Here is a 25,720-nt window from a genome sequence, read left to right as displayed (position 1 = left end):
GAGGTACAAAGTAGGCATATATATATCTATGGAAACCGGTGGGCGGGCATTTCTCCTCGAGAGAGGTGGCAGTTTCTTGTGTGCAAATATGCCCACTCCACCACCAACAGCACAGGTTACCGGAAGTGTGTACCATGTTCATGCTCAGACCTTTTAGAGCACCTTCGTCTATTGTGAACAGGGCAAAACCTCGAGAGGTTGTGCTAGACTAATGCTTGGCTGTCTAGCATGATATTTACGCCACAATCATGACGAACTCATGGAGAAGACTTGTGCTGGATGCTTTGTGCTGTGACCGTTTAGAGTCCCTATATTGTCTGGCGTGAGCACGGCTCAACCTGTGGCCGTTGCGACGTGTTTTGGGGGACTCTAAATGGGGTATGACACCCCGTTTAGGTAGAACCGCTGGAGGACATGCCAGGTATAAAAGAGTGGTAGAACTGAGGCAACCCAGTGGGGGGAGAGAGACTCCCATTTAGAGTTCCTTGTCTTCTAGCATGAAGTCAGCATATGTTTCTATGGATACTAGTGGCAACGCATTTCTCCTCCAGAAAGATGTGTGGTTTCTCACAACAACTGATTTCCATACAAACATATACAGTGTATATGTTGACTTTGTGCCCGATGACCAGGAACTCCAAACGGGGTCTCTCTCAACCTTTTGGAGAATTGTTTTTTAGCTCTGGAATTAATTTTCAGATTTATTGTTGACTCGCAGTATGGGTATCTGGCTGGTGTGAATTCCAATCCCAGAAATTGGTATCAGAAATAGGAATGAACAAGCAGTGACATATGAAAGTAGACAAGGGAGAAAATAAGGGAGAAAATGAAAGAGAGAGAGAGAGAGAGACTGAGGGAGGACTGCGTGCCTCAACGCTCTCTCTGGTATGCCATGTTAATTGAATGGGCTAAGACAGAGGCAATCGATCTTACTGTTCAAACCAATTAATTCTGGCAGCCCCATTGTTCCATGGCAGGCATTTGTTGGGATAGGCTTTCAATAATTGCAGGAAATGGGTCCAGTTAATTGACAGGTCTGTAAATGGACACCTATGAATGCAGTCTACAGTCAAAATTGACCTTCGCGTGATGAGAAACGGAACTGGAATGGGCAAAATTTACTGCTTCCTCTGAGCAGGGAGGTGGCCCTACCACCCTGCTCAGAGTGTATCATACACACATAGCGAAGAAAACAGGACAAACCATGTCGTATTTCAGTAATGTCATCATGTTCCTGTTTAAACAAAGTTTTACATTAAAGTCAATGATGACAAAAACTCAGACAAACAACTTCTCAAACATATAATTGTCAGAAGCATCATGTCATGAATTTCAGAGACACAGGTACATTGTAATGTAAAAGCTCTGATCTGGGTACATTCAAGAATAAAATACAGGCCAAATCAGCATTAGGATTGCACTATCAATGTCAGATGAAAACTCAAGTGGTAGTTAATTACTGTAACACTTGGCTCCTGCCATGTATCAAATGCACTGTGCTCTTGGGAGGCCTTGAACTGTAAAACCTCTCACACTTTAGAGTACACATCAAGCTGTATAAAGGATGCTTCTAGAGGCTATCCATTTTCATTTTGAATTTGAACAGATCCCTTGAGCAAAGAAATCAGGCCTTTTTTTTGGGGGGGGGCATGGAAAACCACTCCATGAATGTTATCAAATGTCTGTGAACAGAAACTCTCACAAGAATTGCTTGTGTGTGGATAGGCAAAGAAAAGATGGGGTCATTCTAAAGAAAGGTGAGGTCAGGGTAGAATAGGTGATCATTGTACCAGGGACGAGTCATAAAACAATAAAATCATATTCTGGATTGTCAATATTGCAAATTATAAAAAGTCTTTCTGTTTCCATATGACGCAACATGAGATATATCTATGCTTCGAGGGTAGTCCGGGTACAACATTATCTAGACAAGAGACATCTGCAGGTGTTCTTTCTGTCTTTTCTGGCATCATATACATAGGTACCTATCACATACTGGATTAATAATGGAATGCTTATTGATAATTGATATTACTTTGAAGTACTAGGGACTTTCAGTAAAGTTATTTCACTGTTGCACTGTCAAATATACATCCCTGTACATAGTCACAGACTCCATTTAGAATTCCAAATAATTCATAGGGCTAAAGTTGACTTCACTTGACTGAAATGATATTACAAGTGATTGCAAATGCATAATTAGTACTGTTTTTCATGATACAAAATAGCATCTAGTTTCCTTAACATTTGTGTGTGTGTGTTGTTGTTGTTGTTGTTTTGGAAGGAAAAAATAACTTGTTTGGCAAGGTTTCTCTAAATACATATAATATACACAGCTTATATGAAGATAAAAACTGTGCAGCATTTCATGCACTTGTGGCTCATCAGTGATTACACTGGCACAAACATGATGCACCTGCCAAAAGAAGCAGCTCTGAGAATAAATCACTGTCAGGGAAGCCAGATGGGAAACTGACATACAGTACATATGTAAAGACTACTCTGCTTGAATAAAACTGTTACATTAGAGGAATGAGTTGCAAATTTCAATTAGTGCATCCCATACTGTGGAGCTAAAGATGACAGAAATGTCAGGTTGACTTCTTTACAACTATAAATTCAGATGCTTTGTGTTGGCACCATCTCTCACAGACCTTCAACAGTAAATGTGTAGAAAAGAGATCCAAATGAAATTTGAAATATGCATTTTTTTTTTTACACCAGCTCAATATGAAATTTGATGACTGCAAAGAAATGTGATAGTGCAGTGCACACTGATCTTGTATTAACTTTACCTCAAGTGATCATTGATGGTTTATCATCCAACAGTTTGCGGAACCATGAAATGATTTGTCGAAGCTTTTCTGTGACAATCAAGTGAAAGAACCTGATACTTTCTGATACATAAAACAAGGCACCAACATTATCCTTTTCATTATTCCAAGACTTTCTAAGCACTAGGACATTTTTAGGCCATAAATTTGCAGTTCACATCTGTGCTTCAGCAGCAGTCCATCGATCAGTTGAACTTTAAAAAGATTTACAACTGCCATAATCTTCGTTCAAAATGTTTACACTGCGTGATCATAAATTCACTAGGGGGATGCTTTCATTCACAATTGAAACTTGTGAGGCATAAGGCTGTAGGATAGTTAAAACACCAGAGTGTGCAATGAATAATGTTTTATTCCTTGTATAATAGACATTATCACAACACAACCTCCATGCTTTATATCCTACAAACCATAACCAGAGAAAGGATGGGTTTGATGTGTCTTGAATTCTTGGACTTTTGATTAACTGAAATGCAAGCTGTATTCAGGTTGCCATTTACAGGGGAAGAAGAGACAGAAGTTCAATTTTTAACAGGGAAAATTATTTATACAAAGTTATGAAATCCATAAGCAATAGAAAAGGTCTCAATTTCTATCAGGGAAAGCACTAAGAAACTTGTGAAATTCCCTGAGCATCATGTGCCTTTGTGGAACAGATAGATTACACTCAAATATGCATGTCAGACAAAGCAATAATGTTACATCTTACAACCCTTCCACTCTAGTTATTTAGATTTATTCAACATCAATTGAGATAAAATATACATTTCTTTCTTTAAATAATTTGTTAACTGACAATCTCCCTCCCATAGGCATGGAAATGTCAGCATTGCTAGATTGTGGAAGAATGATATGAAGGATTTATTTTCATATCTTGGAAATTCATCCACAATAAGTGAAAACAGAAACTCTGTCATGATCATCAGTTTTCTGTGTCTGTAAGTGGCAGCTGAAAGCTTCATCCATTTCAGTTCAATTCATTCAATCTTGATCAGAAGTTTTACGTTAGCCTTTTTTCTTTGTTTGTTTGTTTGTTTGTTTTTTGTTCATTTTTTTTTCTTTTTTTCTTTTCAGTAACAGCCTAGCACCAAATGTAGTGTGTTAACTGGTGGCATGTAGCTAATGTTTGTATCGTACATAGCCGTTATTCCTGCAATGCCACCACACTGCCTGACTACACTCATACCCCTTTCCCGCTGCCCGTCTCGGTGAACCACCGAGAGGTTCCCCGGTGAATTCACCGGGGAACCTCTCGGTGAAAGTTTCAGTGCCGTCGTTTCACACTGCTCTCGGTGAAACTTTCCCCTAGACGGGTTTTCTGCTCGCAACGTGGGTGATCTTATGTACTTGAGTTTGTTGTGCATCTGCGATTTGGTTTTTTCGATCCCATGTTCAGCAAGTTTTCGGAGGAGGGACTCGTACGCGGCAGCGTCAGCCGACGCACGTTCCGCTCAGTTCTTCGTTCACTGCTGCCTCGCTATACGTACTCTCTCTTCGTCTTTGGTCCACACTCCAGCCATTTGCAAAATTCCCTCAAATTTCAACAGCACAAAACGTCAACGGATTTCTCCTGCACACTGTAAACCCAGCACTTGACGAGAAAAGCACAAAATACGAAAAAATCAAGCAAGAGGCGGACTGTATCAGACTTTACTGGAAGAGTTAAGAGCTAGACACTAGAGGAAGACGAAGAGGGAGGACGCATCAAATCGATCAAGTACACTGTAAACCTATATCAGCTTTGTGTATGTATACACGGCGTGCTAATTAAACAATACAATGCACAGCACGATGCAAAACAATGCCGTCGCACTGTGAACGCCACATTGCACACGAAACGACATACAGTATGTAGTGTCGAGTGTATGTTTACAAACACGAATTACTAGTACCCTGTACGTGTGGATTTGGGAGGTCGAGTGCGCGCTAGATAGCTGAAAACGTGTGCATGACCAGAAACAAAACATGACCTTTGACATAATCTGCATATTGTCCCCGGTGTTTCACCGAGACAACCTTTCACGCTGGGCGCTCTCGGTGAACCACCGGGTGATTTCCCGTTGAACTATCGGAGTTTACCCAGGACGCTTCTCGGGTAAAAATTGCCCAAAATTTCATCGGTGTTTCACCTAGGCTTCCCCTAGGTTTCAACCGAGTGACCTTTCACACTGCGGGGTTCCCCGGGTGCCCCCAGGTGCCCCCGGGGAAGATTTTCTTCAGCGGGAAAGGGGTATAAGTGCACAATGTTTGAACTTACATATAAAATACAAAACAAATGCACACTAGATTGGGAGAATTCAATAACTTCCCAATCACATCAGCCTTGTAGTCCATGAGCCAAGTCTGAAAAAGCTCTTATTTTTCGATTTGGTTGCACCCCCGGAGGGCCCAAGATTTCTTGTTTCCAAAAGATAGGTACAAGTCTGTAGTTCATGGAAATGACATTTTTTACCTTGAACTCTTTATCGTTACCATGGCAACGCAGTTGATCTTTCACAACCTTTGGTAGTGTGTGCCATTTCAGTGTCAAATCAAGAAATTGGGTTAAATAGTTCAAAGTTTATTTTTTATGAACATATTCTTAGCATATAAGTAGTATTTTGTAAGAATGTAGGTTTAATAAATTTCTTGAAAAATAATTGGTTTAAATGAACATGAGTGTTGCATTATAGGTACTAATGCCGTTTGAATGTCACGTGACTCTTTTCATTGTAAGTCATATCAATGCATTGTCAAAATTTTGGTAAATGTTATTTTATATTGGCATTATTCAATTAAAATGGACAAAATTCGTTATAACGGAGCATATTCATAAAGAATAGTGTCTAATGACATCAATTTTCCCATATTGAGGCAGACTACCAGTTTGTTACCATGGCAACTGAAATCATGTAAAGAGCATAAAAACGTGATTCTGCCTACACAAAGCTCCAGTAAGGGCAATAATGTCTGTGAAGTGTACAGTCTTAAAACCAAAACTTCATTAAAAATTATTGACTGTCCCAACTTAAAAGGACCAAATTGATTGACCTACGAACAATTAAAGATTTTTGTCAGGTCAGTGTTCAGTGTCATTTCTAGGTCATTCTCAAGGTCATTCTCAAGGTCATTCTCACGGTCATGCTCAAGGTCACATGTGACCATGCACCACAAAACGAACATAAAGTCGCGCACACTGATTTTGCCTGAGGACTGAAAATAAGTGCAATGGGTCAACCTAGCCGAACTTGACTTTTTCATATTTTCTGAAAGAACAGGTCTTCTTTTACATTATGCTAAAATCTGGTATAAAACGGGCGGGAAAGTGTGTTTTTTTAGCAGTCTATCTTGAACATTTTTGGTAGAATAGTGTGATTAGATGCGTCTTAAGAGTCCCTTTTCCATTTCTGAAAAACCTTGTACACACTCTTCACTTTCAACTCTAATAACTTTTGAAAGGATAGGGCTACTGCTTTAAAAGTTGGCATTAATTATGGACAGAATGTGTTAATGAGGCATGCTCAATTTCAATTCAATCTAATAATCCCTTCATTGTTGTTACTCTGGTGGTTTACTTCCTGTCTTTTTGTCCCATTCATCGCACAGCCAGCACGGCTTGGTAAAGATTAAGCGCTTGAATAGACACTGTACTTCACAGCCTCTTTTCTCAGTTCACACTTTTCCCGAGTTTGTGGTTTCTTTCCAATGTTTAAATAGGTTAGGAGAGTCCATTTGATTTGAATTATACATCATTTTAAAGCTTAAAGTCTGTTCTTTTAGAATATGGTCTTAACTAAAAAATCATGTCTGGTGACTTTTTGTAATAATACTTCTACATCTGAAGGAAACAAAGATGGCGAAAATGGCCGAAATATTTCTTTGATGGCATGATCCAGGTGTATTTAAAGTTGTTTTGTCATAAGGGAGAAAGCTAACCAGCTGAAACACCCCGAACAGAGAGCATTGATTACAATAGGTAAGTGTTTACAAAGTTTGTGCTAATCTTTGATCTCAATATCTAGAACTAGAAAACCAAGGTCTTGAAAGATTAGTCCCATATATTAATTTTCATGTAAGTTATATGAACTTTCATTAAAGGCTATAGTGTAGTCTTTATTAAATATCTGTTTGTCCAAGCTATCAAAGAGGAAATCACTTGTTCAGATTAGGAGCATTGGCATTGTGACAAATAGCTAACGATAGTCAGAGTAAAATCATTATATCTGTATATCATCAAGATTAGGTCAAGAATATGTACCAATGCAAGAACTAGATTCAAAACTTTTTTTTTAATAATTTAGACCAAAATGTTAAATCAGGACCAAGGTCACGATCACGTCATGAGCTGATGAGTAAATATGTTATCAATACTACGATTATTGGTCTTTGCTAGTGAACAAAACCTTTTACTCTATCCTAATAATTATTATATGGGCTGTACAGTACTGCTTGAGGTGAGGATTCATGTTTTGAACATTGTTAAGTGAGATAATGAGAAACCTCTTATGAAACATGAAAGAGCATGTAATCTTAAGAAGGATTCAACGATTATTTGATAAAAATTGGTTTTCAAATGGCTGAGATATTCAAAATAGTGATAATGATAAAAGGCGACAGGCCACAACTTTATTAGGATCTCTTTGTTTCACCTTGTTTTTGGATATATCTCAGCCATTTCAAAACCGATTTTAAAAACTTTTGATACCCCTTAGAATTGCATGCTCTTTGACATCTCATAGAGTGGTTTCTGAATATCTCGCAAAACGTTAAAAGCTAAATCCTCACCTCGACCAGAACTGTACAAACCCTTTAAGATTTAGAATATGATTAAGAACATCATAAGGCTCAGGCACATATTAGATTAATATCAGGAATAAGACTTAGTGACCTAGACTGAGTCTAAGATAAGATATCAGGACCAAGATTATGGAAATGCCATGATCAAATTAAACAAAACAAAAGAAAAACCCAGTCAATGTTGGTCAAAATAAACGCTGAACACAGTGGGAAAATATCGGAATTAAGATGATAAAATTTGATATAAAGCAAAACATTCTCATATTTAAGAATAAAGTCAGCATGATTTAAACCAAAAAGAAGACCAGATCTAGATCAAGGGCGCAATGGACAAAGTGATCACTACTTAGTCCAAGCTACTTCTAGATTCCATGGCACAAGGTTGGCAAAGGACCCATTGTGCCACCTCCGCGTATTTTCGTTCTTTTTCAAGCGATTGCTCTTAAATTTGGCGCAGATGTAAAACAAGTCATGATCTAAATTTGGTTTAGGAAGAAATTTCAATGGTGATATGGTGACCTTTAGATATTCATTATCTGAAGGTTGCCACGTGCGGGCGCTATTTCATAAAACGTGCCACAAAGTAGTGAAAATGTAGACCATAACAATGATTTACATTTTTAAAAATTTGTTTTAGCCAAAAAATAACTGTCAAACAAAAATATACAGGATTTTCATTTCCATCGAAAACCTTTATTTTCACAAGCTCTTCCTTTAAATCACTTTCATAAAATCTCAGGGAATATTTCATTTAAAGTATTTTTTTTTATTTGCACTTTATGTCACGTTTTATATCACCAGTAGACGCTTAATCTATATCACAAACTTGTTTGTGTATGAACTCTTTTTTTCAGATATGGATGCCTTTTCACTTAATGTATCCCACCAGCCGGCCAAGCGGTCAGTTGTGAGTGAGAGTACTTCTCCATCTATTCACGATGGACCACTACCTGAAAAGCAAACAACTAGAGCTAGCATTGCTCCAAGAGATCTCAGGAAATGTATCTTTTGCCAAGCAATGACCTATGTCAAGTCACACTCAGGTAGTAGGGTGGCAGAGACTCTCATAACTTGCCAATCTCAGGAGGTTGCCGAAAACATCCAAAGAGCCGCAGAAGTCAGAGAAGATGAAGAACTCCTACTAGCCATCAGAGATCTCACAGTCAGGCACATCAGATACCACAAGAGTTGTCACAAACGCTTCACGCAGCGCAAATCCTTGGAACGCTTGGCTAAGAAGAACGATGCTCACATTACAAGCTCATATGATGCTGCATTTGATGCTTTAAAGGAATAAATCAATACTGAAATAATTAAGGATATGAAGGTAATGCAGATGGCTGATCTTCTTAGGAAGTTCAAAGAGCTCCTCTTTGATGCTGGCACTGAATTTGACTATCGATCAGAAAAACTTAAAAGAAGAATAGTGAGCCACTATGGAAATCAGTTGTCTTTTTGGCATCCGAAGAATCGTTCGAGTCTGAGATGGTATTCCTTGAAAAGGTACCAACGGGCCAAATTGCTGAGGCAGGTGTGCAGTCTTCATCTACTTTAGTGGAAGAAGAAGCATGGAGCAGCGACATCATCTCATATGATGAAAGTGAGGAAAAAAGCTTGCAACACGTGGCAGTTATCGTACAACAGGCTCTACTTCATGTGAATCCAGCGGTCTCCCAACCCATTAGGCCTGAAGATATAGATGAGAACAATGTTAACATTCCGAATTCTGTGTATAACCTGCTGGCCTGCATTATTCACGGAAAATGCAAGTTTCAGGTAGATCAGTGGGTTTCTGTACCAGCTACCATCCTCTCTATCAGTCAAGATCTCATACATGCTGTGGGTCGGGGCGAGTAAAATCTCCAAAGCATGTGGCACTTCCTTTCCTTGTCAGAACCCTAGGTGGATCTTCAGAAATGATTACTGTCTTGAAGAGAATGGGTCATGGTTTGTCTCACACACAGGTAGAAGAGATGGAAACTTTGCTTGAAGAAAATGTCTCAAAGACTCACTCCATTTTGCCAAGCAACTGACAAAATGGTGTATTTGAGACATTTTGTTGGGATAACAGTGACCTTCAAGAAGAGACGCTCTCTGGACGTGGAACCACACACTGCACTAGTGGCATTGTACTACAAACTAGACGTCAAGAAACAGGGCTGTCACAGTCTTTCACCAATGCTCAAAATACAAAATCTGACGGCGCCATTAACAATCGCAGGCGTTCCATTAAGCCCCAGCCAAATGCAGTGATGCCGTACCAATCAGTTCCAAGGAAAGGACCAGCTAGAGAAACTAGTAGTTGATGAAGATCTTCTGACAGCATCGTCTTCTAAAAATGCTGTAGCAAGGAAAATGACTTTGTTTGGTTCTTGACTAGGTTGGCGCCTGAGGAAGTGATGTTCCAAGAATGTGATGACAAACATCAGAATGTCCCCAGCTGGACTGCTTTTAACAGGCTTATTCAGGAGAGCGTACCAAGTTTGAGCACTATCAGCTATTGCCCGTCAATCGATGCCAGCCCGACGGAGATGTAGGGGGTATGCGTGGCCGCATTGATGAAGAGGATTCATCCCCTATCACGTCGCAACCCCCATACCTGATTTCCCATGCCCACGACGTGAGGCCCCTTCCCACTTCCCTCCTCTTCCCGGCAACTGAGGAGAACTGTGCAAGCCTTGGAGACTGGCTACTTGCGTACTACCGGTCCAGCACTTTCAATGTGTGTGATCACCAGCCCCTACCGATGATGTCTGGTCCCCCTATGCGCATACTCGTGGAACCGGGCGCCACACCAGAGGCTCACCATACCCCCATACCCATCCCCATCCGTTGGCAGGATGACATGAAGAAGGGCCTTGATCAGGATGTCCGACCCGGCGTTCTCGAATCTGTCCCAGTAGGCACCCCTGTCACACGGTGCCACCGCAATGTCATCTGTGCAAAGAAATCGAGTAAGCCCAGGCGTACGGTTGACTTCCAGGCACTCAATCGCCATGCTACCCGCGAGACCCACCATACGCAATCCCCGTTCCACCAGGCCCGTGTGGTTCCATCTAACACGTACAAAACTCTGTCTGATGCATGGAATGGATATCACAACATTCCCCTTGATGTGCGGGACCACCATCTCACCACCTTTATCACCCCGTGGGGTCGCTATTGGTACCTCGTGGCCCCACAGGGGTACATCGCCTCGGGGGACTGCTGTAGCCGCCGGTTTGATGACATCGTGGCAGACTTTCCAGCGAAGACGAAGTGTGTGGATGACACACTCATGTGGTTGTATAGTATTTAGGATGCCTTCTTCCAGACGGCTTGACGTATGTGGCCGCAACAGCATCACCTAGAGCCCATCCAAGTTCGTCTTTGCACAGCAGACCGTCGAGTTTGCCAGATTTGAGATAACCCCGTGACTGTCCGCCCTGCCCGCGTTTGTGGACGACACACTCATGTGGTTGGATAGTATTCAGGATGCCTTCTTCCAGGCGGCTTGACGTATGTGGCCGCAACGGCATCACTTAGAGCCCATCCAAGTTCGTCTTTGCACAGCAGACCGTCGAGTTTGCCAGATTCGAGATAACCCCAGCGACTTTCCGCCCTGCCCACGCTTCCTCCAGGCCATCCGCAGTTCCCCGCACCTGAGAACATCACCGATGTCCGCAGCTGGTTCGGCCTGGTGAACCAGGTGTCCTACGCCTTTGCCTCTGCAGACCAGATGCTTCCCTTCAGAAGACTCCTCAAGCCAGGCAGCCATATTCAATAGACAGACACCCTGCAAGAGCTCTTTGATGAAGGGAAGTCCCTGATCATCGGGGAGATCCAGGAAGGTGTCACTATACTTCGACAAGGGAAGACCCACCTGCCTGGCCACGGATTGGTGAAAGGATGGGATCAGTGTTTGGCTGCTACAGAAGCACTGCCCGTGCCGGAGCACCAAGCCCTTCTGCTGCAAGTCTGGTTGGCGGGTCACCCTCGTCGGCAGGTGGTTCACATCTGGGTTGGAATCTCGCTATGCCCCGATTGAAGGGGAAGCTCTCGCTGTTGTGGATGCCCTCGATAAGGCGCATTACTTTGTCCTTAGGTGCTCTGACTTGACTGTCGCTGTGGATCACAAGCCTCTGTTGAAGATATGTTGTGATCGCTCTCTTGACACCAGCCCCAACCCCCGTCTTCACACCTTCAAGGAGAGGACCCTGCGATATTGATTCCGTGTGGTGCACATCCTGGGCCTTCACCACACTGCGGCTGATGCTCTCTCATGCCATCCAGTTAGTGAGTCCCAGCCGCTACACCTCCCGGATGACATCGCCAATCTCCAGGGACCCACTAGTGAGTCTGTCCACGTCGAACTCCCACGTGCCATCCTAGCTGCCACCCGGAGTTGTGTGGAGGGCATGGCGGACACTCCACAGGTTTGCGCCCAGCGTACCCCGATGACAATGCCATCATTGAGTCGGTCACTTGGGATGACATCCTCTTAGCCACCTCCAGCGACCCCCCCCCCTTCCCCTTCTTACTCAACTTGGTGGAGTATGGCTTCCCAGACTGCCGCGATGACTTGCCTGTTGCTCTTCGCCGGTATCACCAATTTCGCGATGGTCTATCCAGTTATGATGGGATGGTGCTCTACAACGATCATATCGTGATTCCCTCCACTCTGCGAGAGAAGGTCCTTCGAGCCCTCCACTCGGCCAACCAAGGGGTCTCTCAAATGTGTTCCAGGGCTGAATCCTCCTTCTTCTTCCATCAGCCCAGCATATCCATTCCAGTGCCTAGTGGACGACTACTTTCACTATCATGGTCGGTCCTTCCTCGTTGTGGTGGTGGACAGATACAGCAATTGGCCGATCGTGGAGGAGGCTGCCAACGGGGCCGCCGGGCTGATTGCCGCCCTTAGAAGCATATTCATCACCTACGGCATTAGCGACGAGCTCACCTCTGACGGTGGGCCTGAGTTCACGTCCAACAAGACCAGGATATTTCTCCGGGCTTGGGGGGTCCACCATCGCATCTCCTCTGTCGCGTTTCCACACAGTAATTGCCGTTCAGAGATCGGGGTCAAGATGGTCAAACATCTCATCGCCGGGAACACCACTGCTGATGGCTCCCTCGACACTGATGAATTCCAGCGTGCCATCCTGCAGTATCGGAACACTCCCGACCGTGACACTTGTCTATCCCCTGCTCAGTGTGTCTTCGGTCGGCCTATCCGGGATTTCATCCCCATCCACCCAGGCAAGTATCGTCCCCACTCGACATGGCGGGACACTCTTTCATCGCGGGAGGAGGCCTTGCGGAATAGGCACATGCACGCTGCCGAACGTCTCTCTGCCCACACATGGGTACTCCCCCCACTTTCCATTGGTGACTGCGTCCGCATCCAGAACCAAACAGGCCCCCACCTGACAAAGTGGGACAATTAGACTGGAATAATGGTTGAAGTGCACCAGTTCGACCAGTATGTCATCAGGGTGGACGGCTCAGGATGTGTCACACTCCGTAACAGGAAGTTCCTCCGCAAGTACCAGCCAGTTATCCCTCGGGCGACCCTCACCACATACCCAGGGCCCTCCACGGTCTCGCCTCCACCTCGTGCCATTCACCCCACCACGACGGGCCATGAAGCCACACTTCCCCACCACAGAGAGCACACTCCCCCAACTGGCACCGCCGATCCGTCCCACGATTCCCCAGTGCGGGACAGCCCAAGTGATCAGCCCGTCTCCTCCGGCTCACTGGACCACGCCCCTACCTCGCTGTCGCCTGTGGGCCTGGAACCACGCTGCAATCTGCCCTGCTCCGTCCATGTTCTCCTTCTATTCAATGCCCCGGGACGTAAGGAGGAGCCTCTCCCTGCAGCACCAGACGCTGACCCCTCTCCTCCCACGCTCTGGCGCTCTACACGACGGAAGGCTCCACCGGCTCATCTCCATTACTGATCAGACTTGTCATTGTTCTTTCATCTCGTTAGATGGATGTTATTTGTTAGTTAACTTTTTGCGCGTTGGACTTCAGTTGACTCTTTTACTTGTTGCTCAGTTCCTTGTTATTCAGTCTTTCTGGTATCCATGTTTTATTGCTCCGAAAGACTTGGGCGGCATAGATAATTATTTTTATTACTTGATATATCTTTTTCCTTTTGCAGCCTCCATTGGACTTAGTGTGATTATTGCTTGATTTGAACAATCGGACATTGATAGCAAAGAGCAATTTACTCATCTAGTGTTCTCATCTATTTTCAAAAAAAAAAATCATTCAAAAGGTATATTATGTCTTTAATTGGAGTCATAGTTGTGAGTACTTTTTATAATTTTGCAGAACAAACCATCTCCATCATCAGGGCAATGAAACATTCAAAGTATATTTATCCTCTCAAGTTCATGTGTATTAAAATCAAGAATGATAATACATTATATATTTTGTAAGATCTCTATTATTTTGTGCCCCTCCATCTTCATTTTCAGGTACTGAGATGATTTAGAAACAGATTTTCACCTTACGGTAAAGAAACATCCTGCATTTCATCCTCATTGAATACATTGAATGGATTGAGTGGATTATCCATATTGAATTAGACATACATATATGTAAACTATCCAAGAAGAAGAATTCAAGGAACATTTGTTAATAAAAGTATGTTATTCCATATTATTCTATTCTGTTCTATGTGTTGTTGTCAGTTTGGTGAAAGGGCAAATGTTGCAGATCTATGATGAATTAAAATGATGTTATTATACACCCATGTATTTGTACAGCATTAGAGGAGGCATTGGAAAACTTTAAAGGACAAGTCCACCTTCATATACATAAGGATTGAGAGAATGCAGCAATATTAGTAGAACACATCAGTGAAAGTTTGAGGAAAATTGGACAATCCGTTCAAAAGTTACGAATATTTTAAGTATCTGCGCAGTCACTGCTGGAAGAGAAGACTACTATAGTGTATGATGTCACATGCGTACAACTATATAAGGAAAATAAAAAGAGAATTTCACAAAACTTTACTTTTTGAGTAAAGTGCACATTTCTTCGACTTGCTACTGACGTATGTTAAGGGTAATATTATTCCCCCTGCCTGAAAGAGAGAAGTCGAGTGTTCTTTTGTTATACGAGAAAAATTGAAATATGTTGAATTTTCTTTATTCTTTCTTTATATCGTTGTACTCATATGACATCACAAGCTATAGTAGTCTTTTCATCCAGCCGTGACTGAGCAGAAACTTCAAAAATTCATAACTTTTGAACGGATTGTCCGATTTTCCTCGAACTCTCACTGATGTGTTCTACTAATAATGCTGCATTCACTCAACTCACATGTCTATGAAGGTGAACTTGTCCTTTAAGTTTTCACATACAAAATTACAAGATAAAATGTTATAAACGCCATGACCTTGAAAATGACCTTGAGAATGACCTAGTGTACATGGTTATCCTTCATTGAAAGTCAATATGAAATGTGTGATACTGTTTTATTCAGTTTTGGTTATAGATCATTTTTGCACATAAAGCACTTTACTGTCATATATATGTAGCCTACTATAGGGCCGGAAAGCTATCATGGATCATTTGCACTCAATACTGCTGTTGCCATGGTAACAAAAAGGAGCAATCTTTTCATTTATGTAGAAAAAAAACCAACACACTCTGTAGATTGTGAGCTTTAATGATTTGATAATTAAGGATTCTCGCAAAGGAACTGACATCTATTATATAGTGCTTTGACCTTGAGAATGACCTTGGGAATGACCTTGAGAAGGATTTTAGAGGGTAAAATAACCAGATACCCTCTATTGAAAACATTTAAAATGCTTAATTACGATAAATAATGAGAAATAATTAGTTGAATGATCATTATTTTACATTGTTTCACATTTCAAAAACAAATTTCTATTACGTGGGCCTGTTACAGAGCCAAAAGCTCTTCTTTGCACAAGAGACTCAACTTCCGTTTCCATGGTAACAACTTAGCAGACTGAGGTCATGTGGTAGAGTTAGAGTCAGCTTGCTTCCTAGTTTGTGTAGCAAACTCATAGTAGCATGTACAGTTCCTTGAAGGACTTGACAAAACTTTATCACAAAAATTAGTCCTGAATTTGTATCAATTTTGTGATATTCAATAATTTGACCTTGAAGTGACCTTCATATCCTCGAAGAATGAGCCATGTTCATATTTATTGCAAAAGTCTTTAGTACGTTACTTAAGCCTTTATTCCAAGATAAGACTATCCTACTAATTCGATTATTTACAGAAAATTTTTAGCTTTAATATATTGTTTCATTCTCTAGAAATGACATTGAATCAGCACATGTTTTAAAGGTAGGGAATCCCATTTGCACGCCTTAAATGAAGAGTTGTATAAATACAGTGGTATGTTGGAGAGAATATCATTTTAGAAACTCCCATAAAGTATTGAAAGTGGAAGGTAACATTTAGTACATTTTTTTGACGGTTAGATTTTGAATTGAATTGTTTTCGGGGCTCACCGTAAATTCCAGTACATTACTAGGCTACCTTTGCAGACCTATGTACTGCATGTGTGTCCATCATGTATATTTTGTGAAGAAAGTTCATCAACACTTACAAACATTTCTATATACATTCTTACCACACACTCTATATGTTATTACATCAGCTCTTGTACTTTTAGATTTGTGTTTATAGATCACAAATACAGAAGAATGCAACAAAAAGGCTTAAGTGTGGCTGACACACAGAACTACTGAGTAGTTGAGTTTTGTGCATTATTCAAATTTTAGATAACTGTTGACTTCCAAATTTCTAAGCAGTGGCCTAAGCAAGTCCCCTGAGGTTCATATTTAATGTTTTGCTGCATTTTGGGAGGTCTGTAAAAGGTATCCCCTACCTTTAAGAGGTTGTGATATATCAACTGCGTTGCCATGGTAACGATCAAGAGTTGGAACTTAAGATCATCATTTCCGAAAAGTAGAGACTTGTACCTATCCAACGGTACCAAGATATCTTGGGCCCCCTGGGGGTGCTACGAAAATGCAATTTTCAGGCCTTGGCTCATGGACTATTGTGGTAGATAAGAAAATCAAGATAGAATGGGATTGTGGGTCAAAGATTTGCTTGTCTGACACTGATTCCATGTTTACCTCATCCTAATGTGATTTACTCTGACCAGAAAATGCATAAGAGCAGATAGATACAGTAGATAGACAGATGGATATTGAGAGATAGACAGATAGAAAGGTAGATGGATAGATAGATGCAGATAGAGAGTTAGGGTAAAATAGAATAAATATCAGCACAGAATTGATTCAAGCCATCTCCTTGCATCTCAACAAACTGTGAACTGATAATATTGTCTCTCTCTCTCTCTCTTGTATGAATTGCTACTGAGGCCTTGCCCATGGCACATGAAATAATCAACACGGGGGGGGGGGGGGGGGGGGGGGGGGGGAGGGAGGGAGGGGGAATACCTAGCATCAGGTTTCTCAGTTGAGCTGCTAATATCTTGGCCCTTGTGAATATTGCATGCCAACAAGCAATCTGGCAGCTTGCTGGCTGCAATATTCATCTATCCTCTGTGCTCTTCTTTCCAGGGGAGAAAACAAGCTTAACAACAGCAGACAAACTTTGCACCGATTGCATAATGATGAATTTGCATATTATTTGAATGGCACTTCTTGTTTAAAAAAAGAAACACCACTCAGTAGAACCATAATTTTTTTTTTCTCTCTCTCTGTTACGACTACCAGCACATTTCCATGTAAAGAATCTGATCATGGCCTCCCCCTTTCTACTTGACGAAAGATATCTTATTTCTTTGTGTGCATGTGAGGGGGGGGGGGGGGGGGTTGTTGAACGTGGGGGTCAACAAAAATGAACAAATTGCAAGAAACTACATCTTTTAAAGGCTAAAGACAAATACAACTGTATGTCTGCGTAATAAATAGTACTGGTATACTGCACATTGATCACACACCCATGTTCACTTAGCATTTACACATGAAGTTCCAGTATGTGCACACTGTACATCGCATAGGCCTATATACGAGTACAATTTTGCTATAATATACATTTGCACATGTAAAAGATCTAGATTCTCACATCACTCTCATGCAAAGTGGTTGGAAAAATAAAATGACTGGTAACTTGAAAACTGAGAGAAATAAAAAGATACATACTATACGAATACACACCTAACACATTATAAAGAGGACCCTGTCTTATCTGAATAGGTTCAGAAGGGAAAAAATCCTGCTTAACCCTTCAGCCCCCAAACTGCCTTGTATCATTCATATTTGTGTAGAGTGTCAATGCAGCACCAAAGTAATGCTTGTTGTGACAGACTTTGAGGTTCAAAGAACTTTTGGCCAGAATATGTTTTAGTACTTAGTGTACATTCCATGCTCCTGGGCAAATAGATTTATTGCATTAATTTATATACTGCAAACTGCATGCCCACTTTTATAAATTGAGTTATGAATCTACACTCTCGCAGCCACATAACAGGTAATTAATGCACTTACAAAGCAGATCACACACGTGGCGATAACGCACCTAACAGAATTACGTTCATTACAGCTCTTCAAAGTATGGGTAAAACTTTGTTAATGCACAGGTAAAGCCATCTGGGCCCTAGGGAAGATCATGTTCTAGTTATTTTTATTTTGTACTCCATGATGCTGGCTGGGGAACTATGGTACCAGGCTTGCACATACACAATGGATTATACAGTATTGCACATTCTGTTTTGGTTTTGTTTGAGTGTGCACACACAGGTATCAACGAAAATAGAGTATGTTTCCAATACAGGTAAAAAGTCTGGAAAATGATCATTCGTACTTTTCTCTGAGATCAAGACATTAGGTATGTTCCAGTAACAATGAGAAACAGAATACTGTAAAACATGATATATTCGTGGCACGAAATTTTCGCGAATTGGAGCCGACGGCCTTTTACGTGGCATGAAATTTTCGCGAATTGCCACTGGCGTTCAATGCATATAGTGTAGACAAGAAATTTCGCGAATCTTTGCGCTCGCGAAATTCGCGAAATTAAAATGCATGCGAACATTCCTCGTTTTACAGTACATCTGAGAGAAATAAACCTAAACACTATACTGAAAATGGCAATCAACAGGCACATTAACATGGCCTTATTGGTCATGTTGCAGTGTTTGTTAATGCCACGGTTTACCACTGAGAGCAGTGATTATAAAAATGTTGAAGTTATAACATTTGATGCATATGTAGGCTCTATAGTTCAGTTGTATCACAAAACATCCTACCATATAAAAATTTTACAATAAAGCCAAAAATATAAGGAGATATCACTAATTTTCTCAAAAAACCATAATTGTAGACAGTTTATTCTAGAAACAACTTTAATGAAACTATTGTTCACATTTTTTATATTTAACAATTTACTTTCAACATTGGTTTTACTGATTAATATCTTTACATTGATTGTTTCTATCCCTAACCTACATTTTCGAACTATTTTGAAACACTATATTAACTGGATTTTTGTTTCATCTGCAAATGGTAAACAGTGGTTTTAACAAAGGATTCCTCATTTGTTTTGTGTGTGAAATAATAGCCCCAATATCAAATTTCCCTTTACCCATTGAAGACGAGTCCTGAGTATGCTCGGGCAGGTATCTATGGGAAATGCATGTTGTAGCAAAATCAGCCCATCCTCAACGAGATAAGGGTGTGTTTATGTCCAATTTGTGAAGGCAGAATCAGCGTTTTGAAACGCTGATTCAAAACGCTGATTCAAAACGCCATTCACGGGAGCACTGTTTATGCTCACTTTCTTCGAGCCTTGGAAAGAGCGTTTGCGATTGCTTCGCTGACCTCAGCAGAGGCAGGTCAAATTGGGGGGCGCGCTGCGATCGGTGGCCTGGGAAAGACATGCATATGCACAGTACATGGGAAAATTGCACAGGCCAGGGTAGCTGGCTGGCCGGGCACGCGCTTTCTCACGTGAACCGGAAAGGCGTTTAGATGACGTCACTCTAAACGCGAATAGAAACGCTGTTGCGTTCATGCTTCCCCGTCAAACGTGATTAGTCAGAAATGCCGATCGTAAACGAACCTTTTTGTGCATTTGGGATCGGCGTTTTGAATCAGTGTTTATATCAAAGTGAGCATGAACGCAACAGCATTTTGCACTAATCACGTTTCAAAAGCCTGATTTTGGCCCCCAAAATGGAAGCATAAACGCACCCTTAGACACTTTGTCTGCAGGTGACACCCTCAAGACGTATAAATATTATGCTGTTGTGGCTCCTATGCATAAAAACTTGAACTCATCGACTTTATATTTAAAAAAAAAAATGGCTCTGCAAAAATAATAGGTTGTCTTATGCAAATTAAGTCATGTGACTAAGACAGCTATTTCCTGATGTAAAGCTGTGTCAAACTGTCATATGATTTATTACATATGTAGGCCTATATTCAAACCACATAAACTGTGATTATGGTTTTTTAAAGCTATATATAAAAAAAAAACATTTCAGGGATGACTACAGATCTTTGATGCTGACAAAAAATATTTGGAAGAAAAACAAAAATCACAGCATCAAAAGCAACATTTATCAGGAAATCCTCCTTTGAAAATACCTGTTTAGTTCAGTAGCTCACATACACGTACTACTTCCTGTTAGAAATGGTTAAAGGAACATAAGGTTGCATTTTTCTACAACATGAGCTTTTGATTGTATCCTGTACCCCAAAATACCACATAGTTAAATAGTGAACAAAGCAAATGATACCTCTGTTCAGAATTTGCCGCTGAAATGCGCAAACTTTGTGCTGATATGCAGTGTACACGCATCAACAAAAGTTGCAAAATTACATTAGTGTCTGTGGAAAACATAGAGCAAGTAGAAGGAATTACAGAAAGCACAGACATCATAGCATATAAAAAATGAAGCAAAAATGAAATCTGCTAAGTTCAACATGAAATGGGAAACATGTACCATACTTATAGTTATTTCTCATTCAAACAGAACAAGTGGCAAAAGTCCGGAGCCCTGATATAAAACAGACATGATTCAGACAATACAAACACACAAGCCAGAACACACACAGACACGCAGTATCTGCTCCCTCCGAGACCCCGGACGGAAACAACACATGTGCTATCCACTTGTCTGTTCTGGGAAGAGTGGATTACAAGGCTGCATCCTTTAAATAGTATGAATGCAGACACAAGTAATTCAGGTGACAGCGAATGGCATACCACTTACTGTAGGATATGACATGTCAAGGGAGTGAGAAATGGAAAGCACACTCAAGTCCATATGGACTGCATGCCACGGTCTGCAGATTGCATGCAAGCCTGTCACAAGTAACAAGCATTCACATTCATTCACACACACACACACACACACACACACACACACACACACCATAACCTGCAAATGCGAACATGGCCACAATCACATTCACATGCACATACACACAATGTTTGGGGTCTTTTTCCCCGAAAGACTGGGGTTTAAATAGAGTACAATCAGTACTCCTGCTTGAAGTAAGAAATAAAGGTTGAGAAAAAACATTAAAAATCCTACATGCTAAAAAAACTCAAAACGAATAAAATATATCCTGATATTGAAGTTTTGGTAGATTTGTGTTATCATCCAATTATCACTTCTAGAAATTCAACATTTAACAAAAAGAAATAGAATCATTCCTCTTCAAAAAGTAAAATATGATATACAAAGCAATATATAAGGAGGAAGTAAACAGCTTCAGATTTTTTTTAAAAATGGACTTGGGGTCATTTCATACAACTGCAACAAACAGTATTTCACAAGTTACCTAAATGGTAATAGGATGGACAGGAAATTGAAGAATCTACTGATATTCAAATAATCATAACTTTAGTGGGAGGTAAACAGTAAATTACTGGAGGCCTGCACAAAGGAAATGTCCAAGAGAATTCTACACACTGCTGCTATGTATTCATTCCTTAGTACCACCATACAAATCATTTCCATAACAGGTTAAAACATCAACAAGAAAGATACATTTTGAAGACAGCTACGCAATAGGGCACAAAATGCTTGAACCCATCTAGAAAAGGCCATCAAGGAAATTGATGGGACACTATCCCAAGGCATTTTCAAAAGGCTGGAACCTTCCAAGTCATGAATAGCCCCCCACCCCCACCAAATAAACATTGATGAGACGCAACTCTCACTTTTGAACTATAGGCTCTTTCACATACATTTTGTGCTTCCCTTAATCTTGACTTGCTCACATTTAGATATTAAGAAAAGAGGTACTCTGGCTGCAATTTCTTACCTCGTTTGACCTGGTCAACAGGTTGACTGGAAAGTCCTAGGACTGTCACTTGGGCTACTTTATCTCTGGCCATGCCATGTTCCTTGCCGTACAAGCTCAGCTCATTGTCCTTTGATTGCTGCAGCACCTACACGGTCAGATAAACATGCATACAGTATGTGTAATTTCTCAGATGTTATGTCATACATACAAGAACTCAATTATATTACATGTGCTGGTATTCTCTCAGTGGATATTTTCGCACAACTAATTTTTCGCGCTTGGCAGGGTAAGAAGAGTTTGGCGTGTTTTGAATTCTGCATAATCAAGACATCAACTACTGAAACGTATGGCAAGCAAAAATATTTGCATGCTTTTATTTTCGCGCTAGTTTCTGGTTGCGTGAAATGTGCGAAAATTTCAACACCACGAAAATTTCCACTTTTACAGTGTATCAAACATAAGACAATGGGATGGGGGAGACATTAGCTGATCCTGAGAATTTTGAAGAATGCATTCATTCAAATTCTGAATAATTCCATCCAAGCATCTACAGGAAACCTACCAAAAAAACAAACAAACAAACAAACAAGCAAACAAGCTTGCAAACTTTAAGGAGCTAACAAAGAATAATTTTCAAACAATTACAAAATATTACACTTCTTTTGCAAGAGTACATTTCTTGCCAGCATCAATACAATGTAATGAGAACTATCGCCAATCATGTAAACACTACTATTTGGTTATACATGTAACCTAACTGTAGAAATGTACTGGAGAAAGAAGTGAATTGGTTACTTTGTATCAGTGATTTGAGATATAAATTGACTGACACAGCTAATTCGACAGCTGAGCATGTGAAAACAGCATCAGTAGAGCGCGCGCCTCCAAAAAATTACCGGCGATTTGTGTGCAGGTTGCTCGTTCAATCAGGTCACACACACTAGGCAAGATGGGATGCATCACGCTAATTTCTTGAGGCGAATTCACATCATCATATAGTGCGCTAGTTTGCAAATCACCTCGCTATTTTGCAAATTTTCCAAGTTTGGGTCGAGAAATTTTCTTGAGCTTAGTTTCAAAAAATAGTGCATAGCATGCTATTTCGTCATCAGGTCATGAAAATCCAAGCTCAAGATTTCTGAAAAGACTGCACCAGTTTGAAACATCAGGCTGATGTGAAAATGCCTACTGATAAAGATCTGCATCCCATGCACACTGATGAGGAACAAACAAGCAATAAAATGTTGATGTACACAGAGACAACATGGCCTCTGGAATGTGAACAAAGTCCAGAGTTATGTAGCTTTTGAAATATCATTTACTCAACCGGTCTTGGCAACATATCTTCCTCTGAGCAATTACTCTTCTGGTTCTGACTACATCAGCTGACATAACCATAGCTACAAATTATGGACCCCTGAAAGAAAAAAAAAATGCACTTTTCAGGAAGTTGCAGTATCACTCCTCAGAATAGGAAGTTCCTATACTGGAATGCATACAAGAACTATGACTACCAGGTAGAGCTTTAACGGATTGGTCTTTTATGTTGAAAGCACACACATCCATGCACTAAAACCTGCAGTATGAAACACCTGTGAACTATTTTGCTTTACCCTCCTTTTCTGTTGGTTCAGGAATCAATCCAATACTGGAAAAAATGTACACTTTTTTTTTCTCTTTTTCTCTCTTTCTTGTTGACTATATGGGTTGAAGAGTTCACCGTGTGCTGCAAACAAGTTGGCAAATCTTGGTGAAATTGAATCCCCAGAGTGGCTGGGACGACATGTTCAATGCCTAGGCCAGCTGTTGTTATAAATATGTTTGGATGAGGCATAGTGACAAAGCTTCTGACTGTAAAGCTGTTCCTTCTGCTACTCAGCCTACATGTACATGTACATGCAGCAGGTCAGACACACATGCAACAAATAAATGTCAAAAGCATGAAATATGTGTACCTTAGACTTTGTGTTGGCATACAAACATACAACTGTATGCTCTTCCCCCTTGCAAGATCTGCATGTGTATGTATGCGTTTCATAACTTGATGCCGTGTATGGACATGGCGCGGAACAATTGGAATTGACAATCAGAACTTTGCTTGCGGCTGTATATTTCCCTGGTACACACGCTAAAGCCATTTCCATAATGATGCATGATAATGCTACATAAGTATCCTACAAACATCATGAGGCAGTCTAGTAAGGTATCATCACATGCAATTTGCAATGGTTTCATAACAAAACTCACTTAAAATGCGTCCTTTTACACAATTCTGCCTAAAAATACCAATATTAGAGCTAAGGGTATTAAACATATGAATGCAAAGAGTTCATCTGGGCACCTCAAAATAGCCATCTTGAATAATCATAGAGATGGCAGTACGAGAGATAATTTCCTCAGTACTTAGAACATTGTAAACACATTTCTTTGGAGATACAGTATATATGTAATGACCGTCCAACATTTTTCTACTTTCTCAAATTACTGAGGAAGTTAGGTCTGATAGTTTACTTTGAGAAAAAAAAGTACTCATATTTCGCTTGGCATAGAAGGCAAAATATTCATTCACATTAAAAAAATAAACAGTACTACTATGATACAAAACTACATGACTTACGACAAATCATTTTGATATGCTCATATGAAACACAATGATAAAAGATTAACCAACATTCAACAGCCAGTAATTCCTTGTCAATTGTTGATTTTGCAGAGAGTTTCACAAAAATCGATATCGCTTTTTAATCGTCTTGTTTTGGTTGAGAACTCTTTCTATCCCTGCCCTGACTGTGTAAATAATCTAAAACTTCCAGTGCCAGTACTGTCTTATGGCATGTGGTCACATTTTAGTAAAAGTGATCACAATCCAATGAACAATTTTTTGCTATTTTCTGGGACTCTACTTTCCTGACATACACTGTATGTAATGCATTTCCTGTGTACTATCAAAATTCATGACCTCAATCAATTATCCAACAATTCATGCAACCCAGTTAACCTGTTGACCTTGGTAGATTCTTTAAAACTGGTGGAAGGTGGTAGTGTATAAACCATCAGAGTGTATCAAATGACAAACGAATGGAATGAAAGTGAAATTGAAAATAGGAGTCCTAAGTTCTGAACAATTAAATACATGGATTTGTCACTGATGTCATTAGTGGGCAGTTTACAATACCGGTACTATTAAGGCTGTCACGCAATAAACTTGCACGGAGACTATTCACATGCCCAGAACAACTCAATAAAAAAAAAGTCATATTGTAGTTGCTATCAGGACTTGTTGTGTGCTGCTGGCTGTTAATTACTATTTTCAAGCCTGCACAGTATTTCAGCAAGAAATATTCTCAGTTTTGCCTCATATTCATACCTGAAAAAACACAACAAATTATAAAAATGTAAATAACTCAAATAACTGAGTTAAAGTGTTGCCACCATGTCATTATGTTAAATACTTGGGTTTGAATCGGGAAATCCTGCCCACAACATGAAACTGACTAAACACACTTCTGTTTGGTTTTGTTTTTGTTGCTGTAAGCTTCCCCCCGGCACAAACTGTATGCAGAGCTCTGCATATGAGACTGTGACTGTGTAAATAAACAGGCGCAACCTATTCTACAGGGCTACCACTGCACATACTGTTACAGTAGTTACAAAAGGCAGACTGTACCCTTGCTGTGCACAGATTGAATCAACAGATCAATGTCAATATTTGACCTCTAAAGCTCTGGGCTCATTGTTCTAGTCCCCAAACAATTTCCTAGAAGGATTAGTCATGCTGTCTCTTGAGCATGATAACTGATTAGGGCTTAGTTCCCAATGCAGTATCTGATAACTGCATC

The 25,720-nt window shown here is 40.6% G+C and overlaps 1 protein-coding gene across 1 annotated transcript in view; it reads right to left on the bottom strand.

The window, feature by feature from the left end:
• Window positions 1–25,720, bottom strand: part of LOC139719540 (phosphofurin acidic cluster sorting protein 2-like) — a 106,898-nt gene that overhangs the window by 67,794 nt on the left and 13,384 nt on the right. Inside the window, exon 5 of the mRNA XM_071630955.1 lies at window positions 21,900–22,026. Coding sequence (XP_071487056.1) covers window positions 21,900–22,026 — 127 coding nt within the window. The remainder of the gene's footprint in view (window positions 1–21,899; window positions 22,027–25,720) is intronic.

The sequence above is a fragment of the Diadema antillarum genome, unplaced genomic scaffold (genome assembly GCF_040938485.1).
Source record: "Diadema antillarum isolate AM-2024a unplaced genomic scaffold, OU_Dant_1.0 scf00000111, whole genome shotgun sequence".
NCBI lineage: Eukaryota > Metazoa > Echinodermata > Echinoidea > Diadematoida > Diadematidae > Diadema > Diadema antillarum.
The sequence above is the reverse complement of the archived record's forward strand: the minus strand, read 5'-3'. Positions and strand labels throughout refer to the sequence as shown.